At 44.7% G+C, this 22045-nt stretch overlaps 1 protein-coding gene across 1 annotated transcript in view; it reads right to left on the bottom strand.

Moving 5' to 3' along the window:
- AGPS (alkylglycerone phosphate synthase) overlaps positions 1 to 22045 on the bottom strand; it is a 176923-nt gene that overhangs the window by 32373 nt on the left and 122505 nt on the right. Inside the window, exons 15-17 of the mRNA XM_077272628.1 lie at positions 18287 to 18356; positions 15972 to 16033; positions 15605 to 15694 (exon numbers count right to left, since the gene is read on the bottom strand). Coding sequence (XP_077128743.1) covers positions 15605 to 15694; positions 15972 to 16033; positions 18287 to 18356 — 222 coding nt within the window. The remainder of the gene's footprint in view (positions 1 to 15604; positions 15695 to 15971; positions 16034 to 18286; positions 18357 to 22045) is intronic.

The following is a 22045-nucleotide window of genomic DNA, read 5'->3' on the forward strand; positions in this document are numbered from 1 at the left end:
TCACCTAGCCAAATCAGTTCTCATGCTTCGCACTGACGAGGGCCAACAGCCCGAAACACCGTGTCTGCGAATTGAGATACTGATTTGGCTTTAATCCTAAGTCATATTGCATGACTCGTTAAAGGGTTGATTGTGACTTGTAGGATCGCTACTTCCAATAGGTGGCGCTATAGAGTTAAGTCCTCTTTTTCTCAGAAGAGGCAATTTGCATATGTAAATTCCCAGAGGAGCATTGCACGGCGAATAAGCCTCCTTACCTTGACAAGCCAGAGATGGTATGTCACTCTCCATAAGGAGAAACGTTACCCCTTAGACCCCACTCCAGAGCCTCTCACCTAGCCAAATCAGTTCTCATGCTTCGCACTGACGAGGGCCAACAGCCCGAAACACCGTGTCTGCGAATTGAGATACTGATTTGGCTTTAATCCTAAGTCATATTGCATGACTCGTTAAAGGGTTGATTGTGACTTGTAGGATCGCTACTTCCAATAGGTGGCGCTATAGAGTTAAGTCCTCTTTTTCTCAGAAGAGGCAATTTGCATATGTAAATTCCCAGAGGAGCATTGCACGGCGAATAAGCCTCCTTACCTTGACAAGCCAGAGATGGTATGTCACTCTCCATAAGGAGAAACGTTACCCCTTAGACCCCACTCCAGAGCCTCTCACCTAGCCAAATCAGTTCTCATGCTTCGCACTGACGAGGGCCAACAGCCCGAAACACCGTGTCTGCGAATTGAGATACTGATTTGGCTTTAATCCTAAGTCATATTGCATGACTCGTTAAAGGGTTGATTGTGACTTGTAGGATCGCTACTTCCAATAGGTGGCGCTATAGAGTTAAGTCCTCTTTTTCTCAGAAGAGGCAATTTGCATATGTAAATTCCCAGAGGAGCATTGCACGGCGAATAAGCCTCCTTACCTTGACAAGCCAGAGATGGTATGTCACTCTCCATAAGGAGAAACGTTACCCCTTAGACCCCACTCCAGAGCCTCTCACCTAGCCAAATCAGTTCTCATGCTTCGCACTGACGAGGGCCAACAGCCCGAAACACCGTGTCTGCGAATTGAGATACTGATTTGGCTTTAATCCTAAGTCATATTGCATGACTCGTTAAAGGGTTGATTGTGACTTGTAGGATCGCTACTTCCAATAGGTGGCGCTATAGAGTTAAGTCCTCTTTTTCTCAGAAGAGGCAATTTGCATATGTAAATTCCCAGAGGAGCATTGCACGGCGAATAAGCCTCCTTACCTTGACAAGCCAGAGATGGTATGTCACTCTCCATAAGGAGAAACGTTACCCCTTAGACCCCACTCCAGAGCCTCTCACCTAGCCAAATCAGTTCTCATGCTTCGCACTGACGAGGGCCAACAGCCCGAAACACCGTGTCTGCGAATTGAGATACTGATTTGGCTTTAATCCTAAGTCATATTGCATGACTCGTTAAAGGGTTGATTGTGACTTGTAGGATCGCTACTTCCAATAGGTGGCGCTATAGAGTTAAGTCCTCTTTTTCTCAGAAGAGGCAATTTGCATATATAACCCATATTAACATTTACAGGAGGACTATTTCCAGCGCCCCCCTTGTATCATTCATGGCAGATGTGCACACAGGGCCCCCCTACCATAAGCACAGCAATAAATAAGGGGCCTAGGCAGGGGCGTAACAACAGTCCTGCGGGCCCCGGTGCGAACTTTTGAATGGGGCCCCCCCCCCCCCCATTATGGCACCATGCAGGGCCCCCCCCCCAGCTGAATAGCACCATGCAGGGCCCCCCACCATGCAGGGCCCCCCCCAGCTGACCAATAGCACCATGCAGGGCCCCCCACCTGACCAATAGCACCATGCAGGGCACCCCCCCCCCTAGCTGACCAATAGCACTATGCAGGGCACCCCCCCCCAGCTAAACGATAATGGCACCGGCTCCTGCCGCCCGGACATACCTGGGCCGGGGGCCCGGCGATCGGCATCGCCAGGCAGCCCGGGACCTGGGAAGAGCATGGCGCACCCACATGTCGCACCCCCCACATGTCCCACATGTTGCTGCTGCACGTACCTTGGCTTCACCGCTCGAAGTCCCCCAGGCAGCGCGCGCGCGCCTGGCAGCCCCGCGAAAAGGAGGAGGAGGAGCCGAAGAACGTGACGCCGCACGGCCTGCCCCCACAGTGACCGGCCGCTCAGCCTGCAATTCATCCTGGCGGCGGCCCGGTAAGCTGCGCCCACGGCGGACTACCGAGGTCGCAGAGGTCGCGGCGGCACCGGGCCCTCTTTTGGGCCCGGGCCCTGGTGCAGCCGCGACCTCTGCGACCCCGGTAGTTCCGCCCCTGGTCTCCAGCATTCTGCCCCAGTGTGTGTCTCCAGCATTCTGCCCCAGTGTGTGTCTCCAGCATTCTGCCCCAGTGTGTGTCTCCAGCATTCTGCCCCAGTGTGTGTCTCCAGCATTCTGCCCCAGTGTGTGTCTCCAGCATTCTGCCCCAGTGTGTGTCTCCAGCATTCTGCCCCAGTGTGTGTCTCCAGCATTCTGCCCCAGTGTGTGTCTCCAGCATTCTGCCCCAGTGTGTGTCTCCAGCATTCTGCCCCAGTGTGTGTCTCCAGCATTCTGCCCCAGTGTGTGTCTCCAGCATTCTGCCCCAGTGTGTGTCTCCAGCATTCTGCCCCAGTGTGTGTCTCCAGCATTCTGCCCCAGTGTGTGTCGCCAGCATTCTGCCCCAGTGTGTGTCTCCAGCATTCTGCCCCAGTGTGTGTCTCCAGCATTCTGCCCCAGTGTGTGTCGCCAGCATTCTGCCCCAGTGTGTGTCTCCAGCATTCTGCCCCAGTGTGTGTCTCCAGCATTCTGCCCCAGTGTGTCGCCAGCATTCTGCCCCAGTGTGTGTCTCCAGCATTCTGCCCCAGTGTGTGTCTCCAGCATTCTGCCCCAGTGTGTGTCTCCACTCCAGCATTCTGCCCCAGTGTGTGTCTCCAGCATTCTGCCCCAGTGTGTGTCTCCACTCCAGCATTCTGCCCCAGTGTGTGTCTCCAGCATTCTGCCCCAGTGTGTGTCTCCAGCATTCTGCCCCCCCCCCCCCAGTGTCCCCCACTGCTCCAGGGGCACCCGCCGCTCCGGGGGCCCCCCGGCCGCCACCCTCCTTGAAGACGATACTCACCCTGCTGCCTGCTCCAGCGATGGTCTCGGCATCTGCTCTGCACTGCATCTTCTTCCTGCTTGTGCTTGTGCGGTCATGTGATACTGATTAAAGTCATGAATATGCGCATATTCATGGCCTTAATGAAGCGGTACCACGTGACCGCACAAGCAGGAAGAAGATGCAGTGCAGAGCAGACGCCGAGACCATCGCTGGAGCAGGCAGCAGGGTGAGTATCGTCTTCAAGGAGGGTGGGTGGGGGGCGGCCAGGGGGCCCCCGGAGCAGTGGGGGCCCTCCCCGGTGGGCCAGTCCGAGCCTGCCGGGGCCCCTGACCTGCGGGGCCCGGTCGCAATGGCGACCGCTGCGACCGCGGTAGTTACGCCCCTGGGCCTAGGTATGAATCTGCTGTGATGGCTGTAAAGCATCAGAGGTCACAGGTTATCGAGGTTTGTCTAACCATAGAAAAGCAGCTTAGTACAATGCATAGGGCTCCAGCATGGGGGACACATTCCTGTATCTAAACAGTGCTAGATTTATCTACAGCAGGTCAGAGGGTCAGAAATGGTGAATCACGCCACCGTCCAGGAGGGCACATCCTGGCTGCAGATACAGATGCAGCATTTCTGAAAATGATGCAGAAAGAAATCCCAATTCAAAAACTGTATGGCTGCATTCACACATGACTTTTTTGCTTCGTTTTTTTCTGAAGCGAAAATCTTCACTCTTGGCAACAAAAAATACTGCAGATAAAATGCAGCAAACAGCAGCGTTTTTGTTGCATTTATTGCTGTCTCTTTTAGGCGGATTACATGTGTGTTCTGTCTACAGTCCATGCAGCATTTTTTGCATCTTTTCATTGCTTTCTATGGATGAAAAAATGCTAAAAGAATTGATTTTTGTAAATATAGCGAAGAAAAGAATAATAAAAATAATAGCGTGTGCATTAGATTTCTGAAATTCAGTTATTGCTGGTAGTGTAAAACTACGTTTCCATTTAGCAGGAAAAAAAATGCAGCAAGAATACGCTGCATGTGAAGACTAGCCTAACACCTAACTTGGCCTATAGTTAACATGTTCTGTATGGGAAAGTCACTGCTGGACTCCAATGTCAGCAGTTTATCTTTATAAAAAAAAAAAAAGTTTTAATTAAGCTTAATATAACATTTGTCAGGGGCCGGTCAGGAGGTCCCCACATACATAGGATCCAACAAAAATCGGATGGTTCAAAACTTGTCTAATGTGTATGACAGTCCTAGTAGTTATCAACTGGGTAAAAAAAAAATAAAATTTAAAAAGGGAATGTGTCATTTTATATGTATTAATAATTGATTGTAATTATTGTTAATACAAAATTTAATTCAGTTTATTAATTTTTTCTCATAATAAAGCAAAAAAAATTTTAATGAATAAAACTGGGAGAGGCCATTTATACCTTACAAATAAAATTCAAGAACTCTATAAAAAGTGCTGAGAGTCACAGGTCGAGATACAGTGTCAATCATGAGCTGTTTATTGACGGTCATTCAGATTAAAAAAAAAAAAAAAACACAGATTTTTTTTTTTTGATGGAACACCAATATATTAATTTTGGTTTTCTTAAGAGGGGAATACGCTGCTGCCGGACACTTTGGGTGGTGTCTCATCTCCCGGGAGAACGAAAGGATCAAGTGTTGAAAATCAACATACCCAATTCTTCTTTACCCTCACGGTGGAGTAAGCCCGCCATACACAGTAGGCTAGGTGCACATCTATACTGTGATATATGCTGGGCAATGTCTACAAGGTGTCCCCATCCAAGGTGGGAAGTGTTCTCCATTACATGGTTCTGTTGGATGTTCCGTCCGGATCCCTATTTTGGGGGATTTAGATGGACACCCCGGGGGATGCAGTGCTCAGCATATATGAACTAGCCAGCCAGTCCTGCCAAAATCGTCAGCTTCGTCCGACTCCTTGGGGCCCCTTACCGTGGAACATTGAACAGACTACAGGACGTTGGACTACTGGAATTTTACAGCATTCATGTAGGATGAAAAACAGGATGAGGAGTCACATTGCTTAAAAAAATAATAATAATAAACAGGCTCTATATATACATCTATGAAAAACACTTCTTTACACACCTATATTTAGATGTCAAATATGAATTTGGATTTTATCGGCCTCAATAGAATCCTATATTCTACCACTCCTTCATCAGCCAAAAATATCAAAGAAAGTATTGAAAGCGCTGGCTGCTCTGTAAATCAGATACACAGAGATGAACATATCCCTGCAAGCATAGTCCAGGCACAAGAATAAAGGATTCAGTCTTTCCCTTGCTTGTGGAATCCACTGAGCTGAAAATGAATTGCTGACCCGCTGCATTACTCTTGTTGAAGGATTGAATAGTACAGTAGCTATTAAATTCCAGCTGTTAAAACATATTCATAAATGGGAAAAGTCATATGCGGTATTCATGCTGCATACAGCGCCGGCACAGTCAGCGCTACAGGCTGTCTAATCAGCCCTGTCTAGGGGGGTGTTAGAAATCGACGAGTAAAGAAATGTATAGGAAGAGCTAATACACAGCTGAAGAACTGCCCGAAATAAGTCAGAGACCCAGAACAGCTAAGGATTAAAGATTATGTTGTCTCCATTACAACGAAACCCCACTGCCTGTTGTCAAGAGTAATCAGCAGAGATTGGTTACAGGAAGTGGGCTCGGTCTCTGCTCCTGCTCTCCTGTCTGTCAAACATTATACAGGCACACAGATAGGCGGCTTTCATTTCAGGGAAGGCAAAACGCTAGATTGGAGTTTCCCGAACTTCAGTCCTTACTGCCCTCCTTCCATCCCCCACAGATCACGGTTTCAGGATGAGGACTGGAGTTTGGGAAATAGTGCACTAGATAATGGCTTTAGACTCATAATTTATGTCATTTAAGCAGTTTCATTATCATCAGAGTCAGGATTACTATGACTGGAAACACCTCTATACCCAGTTAATAACACAGGATCCTCCATTCACAATAAGTTCACACCTGACCCTGCTTCTCCCTCCCTTTGTGATCAACATTGTGTCTATGTACATGTGTTGTTTCCTGAAACAATAGGAAGTTAAGACCATAAAAAGCCCCAGTGGCCAGTGTGAAAAGTGTAAGAGTTCCATTTTCTATTTTTCATTTTAGAGATAATGATATTGGGGAAAAAACAAACAAACAAACACTACCAAAATAAAAAAAAAAACAAATCCCACACTTTAAAAACAAAAGTGTGATTTAAACAATAGGTCATTTTCTCATAATAGTTTTCTCTTAAACTTGCTGTAGGAAAAACTATGTGCTTTTCTATTGGCTGTGTGTGAAAGTACAGGCAAGTGTTAATATATTTTTTTAACATATCTGAATTGTAGGAGTTTCATAAAATGGGTTATCCTTCTTTCACAACCAATTGTGATGACTGCACTCAATTGTGTGGGCTCATGGATGCCATGAGAACCTGGTGACCAAGGCATTTTCCGGAGTCCACTAGATGTGGGTAGGCCATCAGAATTTAGGCACACAGCTGGGGTTTCTTCTCCTAAAACTATACAATGTCCTTTTTTTTAAGAGTCTTCAAACTAAAGTGGAAATAATCTGAATAAAACACTGAATGAGACTCTACTGTAACGGGAAAAGTATGAAGGTGACTGGACAGAGCGTGCAGTTTACATTAATGCCACATAAAAATATACGGAGTTTGTAGATTTGGAGACATGTCATACATAAGCACCACAGTCTGCTGTAAAAGCCATTACATCTACCCCACACATTCAGTCCTTCTATATATTTCTATAAAGGCACACGGTGCAGGGAACTCTACTGGGAGATAAAAAAAGTTACAAAACTTGACATCTTAGAACTTAAAGAGATACTAAACTTATTATAAGCTTTAGATATACTGCAGCCTCTTTAAAGCCCTACAGAACGGCAGAGGTCCGAACCCCAACACCCCCACTAAACACTCAATGCAAAGGGCAGAAGCACTCAATATTAATCAACAAATTCAGGTTTTTCGTTCAGTCCCGCTACCGCAGGCCCTCACTGTGCCGTCTGCCCTTGCTAACATTTGTAAGAGAATGGCCGGTGGTAAAGAGCTCACCGAGACCAGCGCGGTCCTGTAATAGGACATCACTGGTGTAGCTAGGCAGTCCATGACATTTGTTCTCTCCTAAATATTCCACCATCACTTGTGAGTGAAATTATTAAAAAGTAGAAAGAACTGCACCAACTCGGCTATGAAATGGCGTCCGTGTAAAATTACAGAGCGGGGTGGCCAAGTGCTGAGAAGCAGAGTGCATAAAAGACACCCATGCTCTGCTGATTCCATAACTCCACCAGAGAATGACACGCCTGCTGAAACGCGCGTCGGAGTAGTGGCACCGCAACATAAGACTAGGGTAGTTAACCCTTTATTTGGTTTAGCACACTTCATTGGCAATGCTTATACTTATGTGAATACCTACGTTAATTCCCTAAAAGACATCAGCTGCTAGATAAATGGGCAAAAATTCCCACGGACACCTCCAAAATCTTTTAGAAAACCTTCCCAGAAGAGTGGAGGCCGTAATAGCCACAGAGGGAGACCAAGTCCATATTAATATACAGTATATGGATTCAGAATCTGGGTGGGAGGGGGGTCATAAGTGTTCCTGTAGGTGCAATGTATAAGTGTATATATATTGATATATCTCAAGTGTCCAACTTTTCATAGGGCAATACTTGTCTCTCGAAACAATGTGCACGACGCTTATAGAAGTAGATGAATGTTCACATGAAATGGATTTGCTCCTCCTTTGAGGCTTTTGGAGAAAGTCTCCATGGAGGAATTGAAATGTGCATCCCATGAACATTATTTCTGTGAATTCAGCACATAAAAGCAACAGATTATCCCCGCAGATCATGAATTGAGAAAATCCTAGTGCAGATCTATAATAGAAGATCTGGCATATCTTCCGCAGAAATCCCAAGGAAACGCCTGCCCAAGGAAAAAGCTTGCCCAAGGAAAAAGCCTGCCCAAGAAGTCAAAGCCTGCCCAAGAAGTCAAAGCCTGCCCAAGAAGTCAAAGCCTGCCCAAGAAGTCAAAGCCTGCCCAAGAAGTCAAAGCCTGCCCAAGAAGTCAAAGCCTCTCTGCTGAGGATCTTCATGAAAAATTATACATCATATTTGCTATTGGCAAATCAGTGACGTGTGAGTATGGCGTTAGACATCGATCTGCACAAACAAGGCGGACAAAGCATATAACTTTTTCATGGGTTCGGTGTTACGTCGTTAAAATGGAATACAAAATAATAAAACACTGCGAAAATTCCATAGACCTTTTTTTTTCGTCACTGCTACAACCCCTATCAGCTACAGAGGCAGTGAGTATTCCTGAATCTGATGGTGTGTGGCCATTATGAAGGCAGAACGTTTACATAAGACCCATAATAACCTGGCCTTAGTGTAGAGGGACAATATGAAGATTTACATCTTTCCATGCTGCCCTGGGATTCCAGAAAAAAAAAAAAAAAAAAAAAAAAAAAAAGATAATCAACCCAAGCCTCCCCCATAAACATGTAAAGACAAAGTCGAGAATATGTTTGACATTTTTGTGCTAAGGAATTTGGTTTACAGCCCAGGTCCTGTTTTTGTTAGCATTGCAGCGTGAAGATATATGCCCAGCAATTATCCCGTGTAGAGGGAATAGATAATAAAGACACATTTGCAATGCGCCACCAAGAAAGTTAAGGGCATTTCCTCAGATGTGGAGGCTTTTAAGACTTCTGTTATTCATCTTTTTACCACATCCTTCAATTATTTTCTTTAGTTCTAAATATAATCTACAATCCTGTTTACAGCTTTGGAGGTTTCTTTAATGGCCAAATTGCTAACAATTTAATTTAGCTCATTCTAGTAAAAACAACATGTCAGTGAGATAAAAACGTTACGTTGCTGGCATAAAGCAAAGAATAAAACTTTTTTTTTCCTTCCGGTGTGCCATTCTAATTTTAAACCCATAAAGTGTCGGTCGTAGGAATTAACAGGCACGCAATAATGCTTTACTTTTACTAGACTCGACAAAAGGTTATTTTGGGTGTACAAAAATGAACTGTCATGAAACGTTACTGTGAGTTTGGAGTTTTAATTTCATGATTTTTTTTTTTCTTTTGGTTTTTACACCTTAATTGGGATGAGTCAGGTCGTCCGATATGTCCGTTTTAGACAATACTTACATTCTTCCTATCAAGAGGAATGTAAGTTTGGAACTCTGCCTTGTTCCTCTGTTATTCCTCTTGGCAAGGTAGAGCAGTCAATAATTTTAAGGGTAGGTTAATTTTACTATTGAGAGATAGAATATCAGAAATAAAATCCAGAAAATCACATTGTATAAATTATATAAATATATTTGCATTTTGCAGTGAGAAATAAGTATTTGATCCCATACCAACCATTAAGAGTTCTGGCTCCTGCAGACCAGTTAGACGCTCCTAATGAACTCGTTACCTGCATTAAAGTCCGCTGTCTTACATAGTCACCTTTATAAAAGACTACTGTCCACAGACTCAATTAATCAGTCAGACTAACCTCTAAAATAGGGTTGAGCGAAACGGATCGGACATTTTCAAAAGTCGCCGACTTTCAGCACTGTGGGATCGGCCATGCGGTCGGCGATCTTCGCGCCAAAGTCGCGTTTCAGATGACTATTTCCCCGCCATTTTTTCAGCCAATGAAGAAGTGTGGGCAGCGTGATGACATAGGTTCCGGCTTGCTTTGTGCGGCGTCACAGGGGGTAAAACCGCCATCTTAACCTTTGGGATTTAGCGATTTGCACAGTGAAACGAGAGAGAAAGAGAAAGAGAGAAAGAGAGAGAGAGAGAGAGAGAGAGAGAGAGAGAGAGAGAGAGAGAGAGAGAGAGAGAGAAAAAAAACAAAAACCACCCCATTGACCCCGACTTTTCACAATAATCGGCCGATTTCACACGATCCGACTTTCGAGACGGTCGGCTTTCACGAGACCCGACTCGATCCTAAAAAAGCAAAAGTCGCTCAACCCTACTCTACAACATAGGCAAGACCAGAGAGCTTTATAAGGATGTCAGGGACAAGATCATAGACCTGTACAAAGAAGGAGCAGGCTACAAAACCATAAGTAAGATGCTGGGTGAGAAGGAGACAACTGTTGGTGCAATAGTAAGAAAATGGAAGAAATACAAAATGACTGTCAATCAATATCGATCTAGGTCACCATGCAAAATCTCACCTTGTGGGGTATATACTTGATCATGAAGAAGGTGAGAGATCAGCCTAAAACTACACGGGGGGAACGTGTTAATGATCTCAAGGCAGCTGGGACCACAATCCCCAAGAAAACCATTGGTAACACATTAAGCCGTAAAGGTTTAAACTCCTGCAGTGCCCGCAAGATCCCCTTGCTCAGGGAGGCACATGTGCAGGCCCGTCTGAAGTTTGCCAATGAACATCTGGATGATTCTGTGAGTGATTGGGAGAAAGTGCTGTGGTCAGATGAGATGAAAATTGAGCTCTTTGGCATTAACTCAACTCGCCGTGTTTGGAGGAAGAGAAATTTTGCCTATGACCCAAAGAACACCATCCCCACTGTCAAGCATGGAGGTGGAAACATTATTTTAGGGGTCTTTCTCTGCTAAGGGCACAGGACTACTTCACCACATCAATGGGAAAATGGATGGAGTAATGTACCGTAAAAATCCTGAGTGACAACCTCCTTCCCTTCGTCAGGACATTAAAAATGGGTCATGGCTGGGTCTTCCAACAAGACAATGATCCAAAACATACAGCCAAGGCAACAAAGGAGTGGCTCAAAAAGCACATTAAGATCATGGAGTGGCCTAGCCAGTCTTATGGAGGGAGTTGAAGATCCGAGTAGCCAAGCGACAGCCTCAAAATCTTAATGATTTAGGGTATGTGCACACGTTGCGGATTCTGCTGCAGATTTTTCCGCAGCGGATTTGGAAAATCCGCAGTGCAAAACCACTGCTGTTTTCACTGCGGATTTTCACGCGGTTTCTTCTGCTGATTCCTCTGCGGGTTTTCAAATGCACTTTCCTATTGGTGCTTGTTGAAAACCGCTGCGGAATCCGCACAAAGAAGTGACATGCTACTTCTTTTTTTCCGCAGCGTTTCCGCGCGGATTTTTCTGCAGCATGTGCACTGCGGTTTTTGTTTTCCATAGGTTAACATTGTACTGTACACCGCATGGAAAACTGCTGCGGATCCGCAGCATCAAAACCGCTGCGGATCCGCAGCAAAAACCGCAACGTGTGAACATAGCCTTAGAGATGATCTGCGAAGAGTGGACCAAAATTCCTTCCGACACGTGGGCAAACCTCATCATCAACTACAAAAAAGTCTGACTGCTGTGCTTGCCAACAAGGGTTTGCCACCAAGTATTAAGTCTTGTTTGCCAGAGGGATCAAATACTTCTTTCTCACTGCAAAATGCAAATAAATTTATATAATCTTTTAACTAACCCCAGCTTACCCCAGTGTTATTTAGGACGTTGTTTACTCTGGCTTGATTATATGCATCTGGTCCACTCTTAATTCTCTGACCAAAATGAACAGAGACCACTCCTCTGCTTCACACCTGAATGCACTTTGTAGCACATATATTGCATAGCTCAAGTCTGCAAAGACTTTAGTCTGCAGTGTGATTCCTATAAGTGTGAAGATGAATGTAGAATTAAAACCAGAATTGGAACTGAAGGTAACTGGCCAGTCACTGTAAACAATGTTTCTGTTTGTTTTCACTTTCACCCCTATAATCCTTCACTTTCTGCTAACACCCCTAATCCCTAACTCCTAGCAAGGAACTGTTCATCTCTTCCTCAATCCTCCCCATCCATCTCACCTCCTCCTCAGAACTGTTCCTCAACATACAATCCCCTATCTCCAAGCACAGATGGCTACCTCATGCCCTCTCCTGCTCCCACCTGCTAACACTTTCTCTGCTCCTTCTCACTGCTGGTGATATCTCTCCAAATCCTGGTCCTCCTCACCACATCCCCACAGTCAGTTCTACCTCCCATCCACGCTCTATCACAAATTTCCATAACCTCTCTAACCTTATACCCATTCGCCCAGCCCCGGCTTTCCCAGTCCCACTAACAGGAGGTCTGAGGAACGCTCGCTCTGTCTGCAGCAAGCTTTCCTACATCCATGATCTTTTTGTTACTACCAAAATTTCCTTCCTCGCCATCACCGAAACCTGGCTCACGCCTTCTGACACAGCCTCTCCTGCTGCACTTTCGTATGGTGGCTTCCACCTTTTTCACACACCCCGCCCCAGCAGCAAGCATGGCGGAGGAGTTGGATTTCTCTTGTCAGAGAACTGCTCCTTCATCCCAATCCCACTGCCACCCTCTGTTACCCTCCCTTCCTTTGAGGTGCACTCTGTGCGCATCTACTCCCCCCTCCAATCGGCAGTCATTTACGGCCCCCCAGGGCCAGCTAAAACCTTTTTTGACCACTTTACCACCTGGCTACTTAATTTCCTTTCCGCGGACATCCCCACTATCATCATGGGCGACTTCAACATCCCCATTGATACTTCCCTCTCAGCTGCCACTAAACTTCTATCTCTCACTTCCTCCTTCGGCCTCACTCAATGGTCTTCTGCAGCCACTCACAAAGATAGTCACCCACTGGACCTCATCTTCACCCGCCTCTGCTCCCTCTCTAACTCACCTCTTCCTCTTTCTGACCACAATCTACTTACATTCTCTTCCCTCTCCACTCATTGTCTACAATCCCCACCCCACAAACTTGCACACCCTCGCAGAAATCTTAAACACCTTGATCTACACTCACACCCTGAATCCCTCGTCCCTCTCACAGACATAAGTTCCCTACACAATGCAGATGATGTTGTCGCTCTATATAACACCACAATAGCTGTAGCTTTGGAATCTCTTGCCCCTCTCACACATACCAAAGCTTGCAAAATCAACAGACAGCCCTGGCACACCAGCCTGACCAAAGAACTGAGGCGAGCTTCCAGGGCTGCTGAGCGGAGATGGAAAAGATCCCACTCCAATGAGCACTTCATCGCATTCAAACAGTCCCTCACTACTTTCAAGACCACACTCGCCACAGCTAAACAAACCTACTTCTCATCTCTCATATCCTCCCTGTCTCACAACCCTAAACAGTTATTCAACACCTTCAACTCTCTCCTCCATCCCCCAGCACCTCCTCCCTCCCCACTTATCTCAGCTGAAGACTCTGCCTCATTTTTCAAGCAGAAGATTGACAACATCAGAGACAGTTTTAGTCAACAACCCCAGAGCCATTCTTCCCAACTGCCCAGCCCTCCACCTCCAAAACCAACTTCTCCACCATTACAAAAGATCGACTCTCCACTCTACTCTCAAGATCGCATCTCACCACATGTGCACTTGACCCGATCCCATCCCACTTCATCTCAAACCTCGCAAGTCTTCATCCCAACCCTAACCCATCTCTTCAACCTATCACTAACAACTGGTGTTTTCCCCTCAAGCGTTAAACATGCCTCAATCACACCTATCCTCAAAAAGCCCTCTCTTGACCCATCCTCTGTGTCTAGCTATCGCCATATATCACTTCTCCCCTATGCCTCAAAACTACTGGAACAACACGTCCATCTTCAACTGTCCTCCCATCTCTCTTCCTGCTCCCTCTTCGACCGCTTACAATATGGCTTCCGGTCACACCACTCCACTGAAACTGCCCTAACTAAGGTCACCAATGACCTATTAACCGCCAAGAGCAAGCGACACTACTCTATCCTCCTCCTGGACCTGTCCTCTGCCTTTGACACAGTGGACCATTCCCTATTATTACAGATCCTCTCATCCCTTGGCATCACAGACTTGGCCCTATCCTGCATCTTGTCATACCTAACAGACCGGACATTCAGCGTCTCCCACTCACACACCACCTCCTCATCATCATCTCGCCCCCTATCTGTCAGAGTCCCACAAGGTTCAGTCCTAGGGCCCCTGCTTTTCTCCATTTACACCTTTGGTCTGGGACAGCTCATAGAATTTCACGGTTTTCAGTATCATCTCTATGCTGATGACACGCATATCTACATCTCTGGACCAGATATCACCACCCTACTAACCAGAATCCCTCTATGTCTGTCCGCTATTTCATCCTTCTCCGCTAGATTTCTAAAACTTAACATGGACAAAACAGAATTCATCATCTTTCCCCCATCTCACGCGACCCCCCCAATGAACCTAGCCATTACAGTAAACGGCTGCCCACTCTCCCCAGTCCCACAAGCTTGCTGCCTCGGGGTAATCCTGGACACTGATCTCTCCTTCAAACCGTATATCCAAGCCCTTTCCACTTCCTGCCGCCTTCAACTCAAAAATATTTCAAGTATGCGTACATTCCTAAACCAAGAATCTGCAAAAACCCTAGTCCATGCCCTCATCATCTCCCGCCTCGACTACTGTAACCTCCTGCTCTGTGGCCTCCCCTCTAACACTCTTGCACCCCTCCAATCCATTCTAAACTCTACTGCCCGACTAATCCACCTGTCCCCCCGCTATTCCCCGGCCTCTCCCCTCTGTCAATCCCTTCACTGGCTCCCCATTGCCCAGATACCCAGGTTCAAAACCCTAACCATGACATACAAAACCATCCACAACCTCCTCCATACATCTGTGACCTCATCTCCCGGTACTTACCTGCATGCAACCTCCGATCCTCACAAGATCTCCTTCTATATTCCCCTCTTATCTCCTCTTCCCACAATCGCATACAAGATTTCTCTCGCGCATCAACCCTACTCTGGAACTCTCTACCACAACATATCAGACTCTCGCCTACCATCGAAACCTTCAAAAATAACCTGAAGACCCACCTCTTCTAACAAGCTTACAACCTGCAGTAACCACCGATCGACCAAACTGCTGCACGACCAGCTCTACCCTCACCTACTGTATCCTCACCCATCCTTGTAGATTGTGAGCCCTCGCGGGCAGGGTCCTCTCTCCTCCTGTACCAGTTGTGACCTGTATTGTTTAAGATTATTGTACTTGTTTTTATTATGTATACCCCTCCTCACATGTAAAGCGCCATGGAATAAATGGCGCTATAATAATAAATAATAATAGTAAAATTTATACGATGTGATTTTCTGGATTTTAATTTTGATATTATATCTCTCAATGTTAAAATTAACCTACCCTTAAAATTATAGACTGAACATGTATTTGTCAGTGGGCAAACTTACAAAAGCAGCAAGGGATCAAATACTTATTTCCTTCACTGTACTTTTCTACAAAAAAGACAAAAAAAAAAGTGTCATCTTAATAATAGTATCTCGAGATTGTGTAACGTCCAGCATCTTGAGCCCAGAAGAAGTAGCACATGGCGTGTACTGTGGTAAAGTGTAAGCGGGAAACCGCCGATATTCCCAATGTCAACATGAGATGGAAAGTAGGCATACCTGCACGTGGACAGAGGGGGGAACTGCACACCTTTTTCTTTGCACTCTTGAACAATCCTCTCCTTAACATTCCGGCAAAGGTCGATCACTCTAGATTTAGGGGGGAAAAAATCCAATGTTTAGTTCATGCTTTCTTTACACAAAACTTGGAAAATAAACACTTGAGATAAACGGAGCATTATTTTAACATTTTGGCTTACTTTCAGCGAATTAAACCATACAGCAGTGCCTTTATTTGCAGGACTATCTGGATGTTGGAGTCCCATGGATTATACGGTGATAGTGTATCATGGCGCTAGGTCATCACATGGAAATAACATTTTAAATCTCTGAATTGAGATGTGAATGGTGCTGCTCAAACTTTTACCTGTCCCATGGAACCGAAGTCTCAAACGACTCGCCTATGAGATAATAATCCATGCCGAGGTCCTACAGGACAGAACATACCGGATGTTAGAAATACATTCACGATAAAACGGATGCAGAGGACAGAGACAAAGAAAGAGGTTACTAGTGAGGTTGCGGTAACTACACTGTACTCCATACATCTGTACATACAGCCGTATATTGCAGCACGAGCTTTGCATCCTCCACTGCTAGGGAACATACTATGGTAGATTACAGCCACACACTGGGGAATACAGAACTACCTTTATTGCACCAATGAGCCAACAAATGGCTGCTCTAGTAAACTTTAAAGGGGTTGTCTGGTCTTTTGCTTTAAGAAGCACGCCTCCTCCCATCAAAGTTTTTATCCTCTTTCTATATTGCAGTCATCATATTACATAGCACTGTGTATTTACAATTGCTCATTTTGCTTTTCTACTCTGATAATTCTTCTCTTTTCTCTGCTCCATGTAGAAACAGGAAGTCTCTTTTCCCTGCATGAGTCATTGCCCTCTTCATCTCCTGACCCAGCTGCTCCCTCCTTCACTCTTCCAGGCAGTAACTTAGGACTCATACAGGGAAAGATTGACCTCCTGTTTCTACATAGAGCTTAGAAGGATTCAGCTAGTCTGTTTTTAATCATGTGATGTCAGAGACCTAATGGAAAAGAGAAGAATTAGGGTAGAAAGGCAAAATCAGCAATTGTAAGTAATCAGTGCTGTATAATATGATGATGATTGCAATATATTAAGAGGATGAAAACTTTGATGAGAGTGCTACTTTAAAGTCTGCAGTCACACTCTGCACACTCTGTAAGGATCCTCAGGTGTCAGCGGTAAAAACAGGTGGTCATGTGACCTCAAGTATGTGATTTCCACACTTCTGGCCACATTCCGACTAGACATGTTTGTCCTCGCTCAATACAAGTGAAATGATTTGTGGCCGTGCATGACTAGTCAGAATGTTAGCAAAAGACTGGACAATCCCCTAAAGCCGTAGAGCGTCACTCTCTGCTTTAGATCAGGGATGCACAAACTTTTTAGATCCGAGCGCCACTTTGTGATATTGAACTAAACACTAGGGGCTGCAATAAAACTCAATGGGGTATTAGCATCTAAAACATTGATGGAACATCCAGAGAATATATCAAATGTCTTATTGGTGCTGGTTGCTTTTCCTGGACTTCCACCTTCCTGAATGGCGGTCATCTTCTCTCCCTCCTCCTCTGAGCTATTCACTACTCCAATGAAAATGGATGCATTCATGTAGGCCACCTCATTTCTTACTGGAGAGCCACACAAGGGTCAGGAGACACTCACTCTGCATATATAGGGGGGATTGTAGAGTTGGCCACTCAGTGCACCATTAAAGGGGTTGTCCACTACTCGGACAACAACCCCTTCTGAATCCTCATGTTTCCGCCCCAGTAAAAAAAAACACAACTCCAATGCTGGCGCTGTTCCAGCGGTGTCATCACTGGCTCTCCCAGGGACATATAGAAGTAACTGACATATGGAGGTGGTGAGAGCAGCTGCTCGCAATTCCTCCGGATGTCTTGATTTTTTCAAAGGAGGATAGAGTGCAACCAGCGCCAAATGGCCACAGGGATCGCATAACAATGTCACGTGATTCCCCAGGAGAGCCAGTGCCCACACCGCTGGAACAGCGCCGACACCGGAGTGGAGTATAGATGTTAATATTTTGCAGGGTGGAAACATAAGAAATAAAGGATTGTCAATCCTGATTTGCATAAGTCTTCTAAGTTAGATTCCTAATGATTGGCTCACCGGATTGCTGCAAAAAAGATGTTATTTTTATTAAAGAAAGACCGCCCATCAGCCATTCCACTTCCTCCATATGTAAAACCATAATGACGGGTTCCAATTCATGCATCCCTCTGAGAAGCCACAGCCTTCTTATCCGTGCGTTACGTTATTCTCATTTGTAGAAACTGAGCCAGGTGATAAGACATTAATAAATTGAGCATTAAATCTCCCAGAATCTGTTCCTGATTGTGAATAAGTACCAAATAATGCACTGACTTCTCAATTGACCACTCGCCCATCAATCGCTGCAACATCTGCATACCCTGAACTAATATGCCTTTATTTGGTTTCTATGGCAAAAGAAAAAGCTAAAAAAGAAAATGACAGCATCTGCTTGAAAGAAAGACAAAGCCGTGTAGCAAATTTTAAAGGGATCTTTATAAAGCTCTCAATATTCCTTAGGGTCAGAATATGTCAATATTCACACTGGTGACGAGACAAAGAGGGGAGGAAAATAGATGTGACCTACCCGAAGGTAAGCAATGACGAATGTCAGCATGTAACCTCTCTGCCCATTATCTTCGCCTGCTGCCAGACCTCTGCAATTGTAAAGATGGTCAATGATTAACTGGATATTTATGCACAATCGTTACATGCTGAAGTCATAGGATTTCAATGGGGAAAAAATACACAAACACATTTACGATGCTTAAAACAATGACGTCCGACTTAAAGCACTCCGGGCCATTAATACCATGTAACAATATATTTAGGTGGGGTTCGGAAGACTTTCCTTTTGTTCATGATGCCTGATAAAAGTTATGTTTCTGCTGGAAACCATTGCTGTGAACCCAGCAAAGCTTATATGGCCATTTTATACAGGAAAACAGACAGAGGGTATGTGTAAGCGACTGTCTTGGTGTGAGTCCTCTCTGAAAACCGCCTGTAAAAGCACTAACTAAACACTCAAAACAATGTACATGTGCATCTCTATGTAAAAACAACTTGCTGATAAGCTCATTCTTTTGAGCGTCTTTTAACCACTTCTGCCTTCTAAAGACGTCAAGCATTTAAAAAGAAATGAAGAAAAGCTTTGACAAAGAACGGTCACATTCAAAACGCGTCGCTTGTCTTCTGTACTGTCTTGGGACATTAATTTTACTGGATTTTTGGATGAAAAAAAGTTTTTCTATTGATTTTTACCAGGAGCTGGAAATTCCATTTTTTCTTCATAATTCGTTAGTTGGAGCGATAATTATTTATATATATATATAAATAATTGTCTAAGGGGCACTTCCATCTGTTTGTCTTAATGTCTGTCACGGAATTCCCGCGTTGCTGGCGACCTTGACCAATCAGCAACGGGCACAGCCCGGACGAGAATTAGTCCCTCCCTCCTTCCGTCCAGTCAGTGCCCGGCAGCCGCTCCATACTCCCCTCCAGTCAGCGTTCACACAGGGTTAATGGCAGCGTTAACGGACTGCGTTATGCTGCGGTGTAACGCACTCCGTTAACGCCGCTATTAACCCTGTGTGACCAAATTTTTACTATTGATGCTGCCTATGCAGTGTCAATAGTAAAAAAATCTAATGTTAAAAATAATAAACAAACAAAAAACCTGCTATTCTCACCTTCCGTCATCCTCCGATGCGATCGCAGCTGCCGCCAGCTTCTGTTCCCAGAGATGCATTGTGAAATTACCCAGAAGACTTAGCGGTCTCGCGAGACCGCTAAGTCATCTGGGTAATTTCGCAATGTGTTACATACTGCGTGGGCTGCGTTACATACTGCGTGGGCTGCGTTACATAGTGCAGTGGCCTGTGCTATATACTGCGTGGCCTGTGATATATACTGCGTGGCCTGTGATATATACTGCGTGGCCTGTGCTATACATTACATGGGCTGCGTTATATACTACGTGGCTGTGTTATATACTACGTGGCTCCTATATACTACGTGGCCTGTGCTATATAGTATGTGGCTGCTATATACATACATACATACATATTCTAGAATACCCGATGCATTAGAATCGGGCCGCCATCTAGTATAAAATTCTACAATATTATCATTTTTTTTACATATCTATAGAACAAAAAATATATTACAAAATGGCTACACAACATCAAATTTTTTCTTCTATATTATGGGTAAGGAATTTTCCAAACAGAATGGAGCAGAGGGAAGACAATGTTTTTAGTGTGTTGAGCTGTAGTTCTATTCATACCATTTTGGGGTACATACAAATTCTAGCAGTTTGAATTTTTCATTTTCAGCACTGAAAGCACCCTGTGAATTGTTTTTACATTTTTACAAAAAGATACCGTAATTGTGAATATGTGACAAAATAAACAGGATCAATATAAATAACTGGTGGCCCAGTCCAGTGATCTGCCACTTCTGGACCTCCATTTTTCCATTCATATCCACAGTAATGCACCACTGCATGTGTACAGACCCTGCACAGGCACACTGTTTTTTGGAAGCTATCCCTTCTTCCCTCAAGTCAAGTCATCCTGAAGAAGAAGTGCCTGTAACTTTGAAACGAGGGGAAATGAATAAAAACCACTATTAAATTTATGAATTGCGTCTTTCCACCATCCAGCAGCGTGGAGAATCTCCACAAAAACTCTTCTGATACAGAAGTCGTTCTTAATGCCAGAGTAACCATCGTTAAGAAATGGAAACCTTCAGTTGAACTATTCATATCTGAAGTATGACGTTCTGTCGCTTTGAGATTCCAACTAGAAAGGTTCTATCCTTCAGATCATCTGAGAGCTATCTGAGGGCCATACACAGATGGTTGAACATTCGACTGACAGCCAGCTCAGCCGACTCGCTCATATACAGGAAAACTCGCCCGGCTAAGCTCTCATGTGTAGTCTATGAGGAAGCCGCCAACTGACTCTTCCACACCAATGGTTTGTCTCAGGGAGACCATACAATCAGCAGTCAGAAATATGACGTGCACGATCTCTCCCGACCATTAGTTGGCCAGCACTCCCATACACATCAGACCGCCGGCCCCATCGATATCAGTGGGTTCAGCCGACATTAGACCAATATGTATGACACCGCTCGGGTTCCCAAGGATACTATTGATAACCGAGGCTTAGCGAGAAGTTATATTTTCGATATTCTGTTAGATCACAGATGAGGAGAGATGACATTTTATGTAGTTGGCTCCTTTGCAGATACCAGTGAACGCATCACACCTGATGCAGATGGATTCTTACAAATGTCATGATTTAAAACCTCATCCCACACGTTTTGTTTTTCTCTTACTTTCTGATAGTGTTGATTTAACTTAAGATATCTTGTTTTTAATGAAAAAAAACTACAAAAAAAAACAGCTAGTAGTTCTTGTGTCCACCATGGTTATAAATGCCGTTTTCAGGAGAACCATGAACACCATCATGAAGAAGTTGACTTACTTGGCGCCACTTTTTTTGTACCCTAAAATGAACACAAAATGATAAACCTGATGCATTTCTAGCTATGCCCCCTTTGCTAAACCTGTCTTTCTCATCACAAGCGAGGGATAAAAGTATCTAAAACACTTAACAGTATTGTAGAAGAGAAGAAATTGCAGCACTCAACTGGGTATAAAATTAAGGGATTTTATTTTCAAATAAATAAGTAACAGCATGATAGTGAACAGCATACTGCTATGCCAACAGTACGGACAGCAGCCGTTTCGCACCTAGGTGCTTCTTCTTGGTCCCAAGTACCACTGTGGTAGCACACCTGCTCTGGGCGAAACGGCAGATGTCCATACATAGGATTATGCCATTCATTGCCACATTGTTACTTTTATCAATTGGGTAATAAAGTCTCTGAATTTTATGCAGGGGTGAGTGCCGTAATATCTGTATATATTCCAGTATACTTGGAATGGAAATGAAACAAGCCCGGAACATGGCTGATCAAGAACGCAGAGTGACCATGTGAAATAAATATATGTATTAAAAAAAACCCCACAGATAATTATCTTAATTAGACTGGAAATGAGTGTGGCCTCTCCGTGATTGATCTCATGTATAATTGCCTACCCGCCGTGCAGTCTTTCACCCTTAGTGACACAAAATGATTTCATGATGTACAAGTGGCTACACATGAAGGATGGGAAGAACTGTGGATCGGTGTCACTGAGCACAGATCCATCAACTCCCTTCTTCCTCATTTCCTAATGATGGGCCAAGGTAGCAAAAGTAAAATTAAACATGGGCTCAGGCCGAAACACCATCAGGGCCGAGATGGAGTGGCAAATTCGGATACTCAATGGGAA

Source organism: Ranitomeya variabilis, chromosome 7 (genome assembly GCF_051348905.1).
Source record: "Ranitomeya variabilis isolate aRanVar5 chromosome 7, aRanVar5.hap1, whole genome shotgun sequence".
NCBI lineage: Eukaryota > Metazoa > Chordata > Amphibia > Anura > Dendrobatidae > Ranitomeya > Ranitomeya variabilis.